At 38.8% G+C, this 6,268-nt stretch overlaps 1 protein-coding gene across 1 annotated transcript in view; it reads right to left on the reverse strand.

Moving 5' to 3' along the window:
- Positions 1 to 3,162: 3,162 nt before the first annotated feature.
- The window catches only part of LOC107834169 (uncharacterized), a 6,325-nt gene continuing 3,219 nt past the window's right edge, over positions 3,163 to 6,268 (reverse strand). The window contains exons 3-4 of the mRNA XM_016665002.1: positions 3,392 to 3,624; positions 3,163 to 3,219 (exon numbers count right to left, since the gene is read on the reverse strand). Coding sequence (XP_016520488.1) covers positions 3,163 to 3,219; positions 3,392 to 3,624 — 290 coding nt within the window. The remainder of the gene's footprint in view (positions 3,220 to 3,391; positions 3,625 to 6,268) is intronic.

Here is a 6,268-nt window from a genome sequence, read left to right on the forward strand (position 1 = left end):
AAAGTGGATGCTATGGTCAAAGCAGAGCTGAATATACACCTGGAAAAGTCAATGTTTTGGACTGATAGCACATCTGTGTTAAAATACATCAATAATGAAGACAGACGATTTCACACGTTTGTGGCAAATAGAATTGCAACCATCAGAAATTTGTCGGAACCTACTCAGTGGAATCACGTCGGCACAAAAGAAAACTCGGCTGATTATGTGTCTCGTGGCCTGAAAGTTTCAGACTTTCTGAAAACCAGAAAGTGGCTGGATGGACCAGAGTTCCTGTGGAAAGATGAAGAAAGGTGGCCTAAAGGGGTGATTGATGTAAAATTGGATGTCAGTGACAAAGAGGTTAAGAGGGAGGCTGCAGTTCACACCATTGGCCTGGACACTCCTGCACCTACAGACCAGCTTATTGCATATTTTTCAGATTGGAGAAGACTTAAAAGAGCAGTGGCTTGGTACCTAAGGCTGAAGTGTGTCTTAAAGGAAAAATGTAAAGTGAGAAAACAGCTGAACCCTTTAATGGACAAAAACCCAGTTGTGCATCAGATGAACACAAGAAGGCGCCAAAAGACCACTGATGACTCAAAAGGTGGAAATTTGTCATTAGCAGAGCTCCAGAGTGCAGAGTTCTTCATCATTTTGTACTGTCAGCAGCAAAAATTCCAGCATGAGATTAAAGCTCTGTCACATAACTCTAAAGTGAACCGTATGAGCTCTATCTATGCGTTGGATCCAGTTTTAGAAAACGACATTTTAAGAGTTGGAGGCCGACTTCATAGAAGTGCAATGCCAGAGGAAGTAAAACATCCGATAATTCTGGCCAAAGAGCAACACATCTCCAAGCTAATCCTCAGGCATTTTCATCAAGTTCTTGGACATGCAGGACGGGCACACACACTGTCAGCTGTAAGAAAAAAGTTCTGGATTACGAAAGCAAATTCTGCTGTGAGAAAGGTCATTGGTGAGTGCAGCATCTGCAGGCGATACAATAGCCAACCCTTAACGCAAAAAATGGCTGACTTACCTGTTGCGAGGATTCTCCCAGATCATCCCCCCTTTTTTAATACTGGGGTTGATTATTTTGGACCATTTGAAGTTAAAAGGGGAAGAACACTCTGCAAGAGGTATGGTGTTTTGTTTACCTGCCTGGCAAGCCGAGCCATCCATTTGGAGATTGCAGCTACACTTGACACAGATTCTTGCATCAATGCATTGAGGAGATTTATCAGCAGAAGAGGACAAGTCAAACAGTTATGGTCTGATAATGGAACAAACCTGGTTGGTGCTGAGAGAGAACTAAAAGAAGCTCTTGTTGATTTAAACCAGGACGCAATAAAGTCATTTTTGGCACAGGTGGAAATTAATTGGATTTTTAATCCACCTGCTGCTTCCCATTTTGGTGGTGTTTGGGAACGAATGATTCGTCTGGTAAGAAGAGTACTCAACTCAGTGCTCCGCCAGCAAACTCTTGATGATGAAGGGCTAAATACAGTAATGTGTGAAGCAGAAGCCATCTTGAATGATCGTCCTATTACAACCCTTTCAGATGATCCAAGTGATCTGGAGCCACTTACCCCCAATCATCTACTCTTACTCCGCGGAAAGCCTTCACTTCCCCCTGGAGTATTTAAGCCAGAGGATCAGTATGTAAGAAGACGATGGAAACAGGTGCAATACCTGGCTGACCTGTTTTGGAAGAGATGGGTTCGAGAATATTTACCCTTGCTTCAAAAAAGGCAGAAATGGAACGAGAAGAGGAAAAGTCTCGCTGTTGGAGAAATTGTGGTCATCATGGATCCTTCTGCACCTCGAGGATCCTGGCTTCTTGGAAGGGTTTTGGAAGTGTTTCCAGACAGTCATGGCTTTGTGAGGTCAGTGAAGCTGAAAACTAAGTCCAATATTATTGAGAGACCGATTTCAAAACTTTGCATGGTGTATGGTATCTAAATTAATGAGTTAATGTCATTTGTGTCACATAATGTCTCTTGTATTATTGTTGGTTTGGAATTGGCATATTTATTTACTATGCCAATTAGGGGCCGGTGTATTGGAGCCAATTATGTGTATTTTTTGTTTTTTGGCCACTAGATGGGGCTGTTGCTCCAGTATATAAATCAAGAGGTGACGGGTAGCTGTCAGGTGTTGAACCCGGAAGGGCATACAAGTTTTTGACCGCTGTGACGGAATCATTGTTAAACACTGTTGCCGTGTAAGATAAAATAAATGGATATTGTTCTCAAATGTTTATCCGACCGGAACAAGTGTGGAGTTTGACTACAACAAGATCGGAGTTGATGTTACCGCGATCAACAAGTACAATGTTAGCCGCTCAACGCGTCATAACAAGCAGCAACGGGTCAACGCTTAAACTAGTGCAGGGTTGAACTGGCTAGTATAACACCAATTGAGGATGTATTGTAAGATACAAGTCAAAGAAAAAAGCTTCAGAAAAAGCAGGAAGATTAAATCAGGACCAGAAAAACTGTTGTGGATTTTTAGCTTGGTTCTTTCTTTGGTTCCTTCATTCTAGTTTACTGAAGATGTTTTAAGTTCATCTACTCATATATTATTTAAGTTTTCACACCACAGCAATGCTCAGCCATCATGTGTTCAGAAAGAAGAATGGTGTCATATTTTTTGTTATTTTCTCATAGTTTTGTCCAAGGAAACCTGGTTATATGAACTTGATAACTAATGTTGATTATCCAGTTAGAGGTCAGTCAGTGTTCAAATCAACCAGTCTTTAAAGAAACAACACTTTTTAAACTTTCTACTCATTTATCCACATTTTCTGAAAGTAATTTGAAAAAGCAAATACAGTCAACACACTTTTATTATTGTTATTCTCTCCATTTCCACCTAAAAAATAAAAACATCAAATACATTATAAGTAAAACATAAATGGACTGAATTTATCTAAAGTATTTCCAGTCATGCTGATCTCTCAAAGCGCTTCACACTGCTGACACATTCATCCATTCATTCTCACTAACATACACCTATATGCAGATCAATAGATATTTAGAAGTTATCTGCTTTGCCCATGGACACATCAACATGTGACAAGGGAAAGTTGGAAGATGAATATTCAACCCAATGAGCCACAATCACAGCAGGTAACAAAAGGGTTTAAAACTAAGTCAGAGTGCAGTAACCACTGATTATCTAGTTAAAGATATTTACCTCCAGGATCAGTCCAGTTGTCTTGGGCTCCGTTTTCATCTGTTGAGGAATTACATTAAGTGTTAAAGACATCAACATATTTATTTAGTTTGTCTTAAATTATCTTAATGTTAGATAACTCACCAACTTTTAAAGTAACATATCCCTTATTGACTTGACTTTGCAGTTTGGGAACAAAGCAAGTATAATTCCCTTCATCCTCCTTGGTTACTTCGGTCAATTTGAGGGAAATGTTGCCTTTTTCAAATTCATCATAGAACAGAGAGATTCGACCTTTGTAGTTTGGGTCTGTAGTTTCATCATCTTTCGCTCCGCTGCGATGCACATATATTTTTTTGTCCTTGAATCTCCATTCAATTGTAAGACTGTTCACGTCAAACGGAGGCTTCACGTGACATGGCAGAGTAACATCGTCTCCCACCTTTGCATGTATCGGCTCATGACCTGGAAGAGGAAACAAAGATTTAAAAAAAAAATCAACAGTAACATTCCTGATGATGTCATGTTTATTGTTCAGCTGACATTCATTCACCTTTGGGATCTTTACAATTGTGAAAAAGATATAGCTATCGCATAATAGAGGTTTTTCAAAATAAATGTTTGTTTTTTTCTTTTATTTACAAATGTATGTCTGGGTTTTATATGAGTCAAATTAACCCAGAAACAAACAGCGATAATTTCATCTGAAACTTAAAAACTCCAATTTACGAGGACTAATGTATTTATTGATTCACACACACAGAACAATGGCGGTGATAAGGGGGCGCTAGAGGGCACCATAGGTACCCCTAGAGGAGACATGGCAACCCTAAGAAAATATCAGATAATTATTTTCTTTTTCATCTAAGTTAATATTCATTAATATGTGGTTGTTGTGATATTTGTCTAGCAAAACACAACTAATTAAAAATAACAACAACAACCCATTATTATGTACTGAGCAAAAAAAAAAAAAAAAAAAAAAAAAAAAAAACAACAACCCTTTTTATTAAAAAAAAAAAAAAAAAAAAAAAAAAAAAAAAAAGATTCTACCTCACAACAGGAACTGAACCTGTATGCCTATTTTCACTTGTAGTATCAATTATAGGGAGCACCTAATACAAAAATGTATTGTTTTCTATGTGGTCTGATACCCAGATTTTCAAGGATGGAATCAAGATCAAGATGGTTTCAAGAGGAAACTGATATAATACAAAATGGAGCCCTGACAGAGTCCAATGTGGTTCACTGGAAACAGGCTTAACTTTGTGATGAGAATCTGGACACAGTTGTTGCTTTGGGCATGCAAGGATTGGATAACCCTTAAAAGCTATGTTGACTGGAAAAGCATACTGCAATCACCCTTTGGAGCAAGGATGAATGTCTTGTTCATTGTTCTACAGCCAGAATGAAAGGAACGTCTATCTTACTGCTTTCTAGGTTAGACAATCAGTTGGAGCCTCTTCCCCAGTATATTATAAGCCTGGCAGCCCGCCATGCTGAGAATGGTTTATAATTGTGAACAAAGAATTATATGCAGCGTTTACACCTGGCTCTGTGTTTGTCTTTGGTGTAAAGTTTATGTATGTGGTCCCGGTTGGCCAGTGCATGATTAGTGGTTAATGAACCAGAGCTAACCATGGCTGAACCACGCAGGTTTGGCTCGCCTCAAAGTCACACATCACTGGTTTTATATGATTTTACAATTATTTTTTTGTATTTCCGGTTACACGATGCATCAAACCATAGCAAATTCTTTGTCTACTTAGTCAGTCACCTTTACTGCGCGAAGCCGCGCACACATATGAGAATTTCATTCCATTAACTTGAGCAACCAAACCAGTTTCTGGGACCCTTATTAAACACTTAACAGACATGAAAAGGAAAAGCTATTAAAGCCACATTAGCAGCATTGAATTAAATCTCCTGTTTGTTGCTCATCTCTGCATACAGTGCAGTGGGTTTAACTCATCATGCAGGGCCGGTCCAAGGCTGTGTGAGGGCTGGAGTAGAATCTGACTTGGGGGCCCCTCGAGCTGCTAAATCCATCAGCACCTCTAACAGCTTCTGTGTTAGATTTAATTTGGGAGAGGGGGAGTAGTTTAACTGGCCAACCTAAAAACAATCAGTTATAATTGCATTTTACTAATTTGTATTTCTGAACAAACAGAGCTCAAACTCAAAGATTAAACTCAGAGCATCAGATTGTTGCCATGGTAACAAAACAATCTTTGAAGTTTTACAAAGTAAACTTGCCAGCTCCTTGAAATCTTACATTTTAAATGCTAAACAATTTAACATCTTTTAATTTATGTATGCTGAAACCATTGAATCAAATTTAGTAGCATTGATATTCTCATTAAACAAATGTTACATTTGTAATCTGTGTTGAAATATAAGTGCTTATGGGGCCCCTGAAGCTCTGGGGGGCCTAATGGAGCTGCTGACTTAATTTGGATTAAACAGAAGTGCAAATAATTGATATTCATTTTAATTGTATTTTTTGATTTGTTGTTTTTAAGACTAAATGTAGGTTTAAATAGCATTTCACTGGTGAAGTTTTCCCGTAATATATAATTACCCAGTAATATTTTTACATTTCCTGTCTACTTAACACCTATTAATACTAGGGCTGAAACGATTCCTCGAATGATTCGAGTACCTCGATTACTAAAATTCCTCGAGGAAAATTTACCTGCCTCGAAGCTTCGTTAATTTATGTTTTATTAGTTAGCGCACCGTGTTCCGGCCGGGACTTCATTTGCGTTGCGCGGAGCTCTCACTTCCGCCTCTGAGTTGTTGACAAAAGCTAAGTCTCAGCGGCATTAAGTCCAATCTTCAAGATTGGGATTTTATTGATTGATGATAATGCCCGACGGGCCAATCTTGAAGATTGGACTTTATGCCGCTGAGACTTAGCTTTTGTCAACAACTCAGAGGCGGAAGTGAGAGCTCCGCGCAACGCAAATGAAGTCCCGGCCGGAACACGGTGCGCTAACTAATAAAACATAAATTAACGAAGCTTCGAGGCAGGTAAATTTTCCTCGAGGAATTTTAGTAATCGAGGTACTCGAATCATTCGAGGAATCGTTTCAGCCCTAGTTTTAAT

The sequence above is a fragment of the Poecilia formosa genome, unplaced genomic scaffold (genome assembly GCF_000485575.1).
Source record: "Poecilia formosa unplaced genomic scaffold, Poecilia_formosa-5.1.2 Scaffold537, whole genome shotgun sequence".
Classification (NCBI taxonomy): domain Eukaryota; kingdom Metazoa; phylum Chordata; class Actinopteri; order Cyprinodontiformes; family Poeciliidae; genus Poecilia; species Poecilia formosa.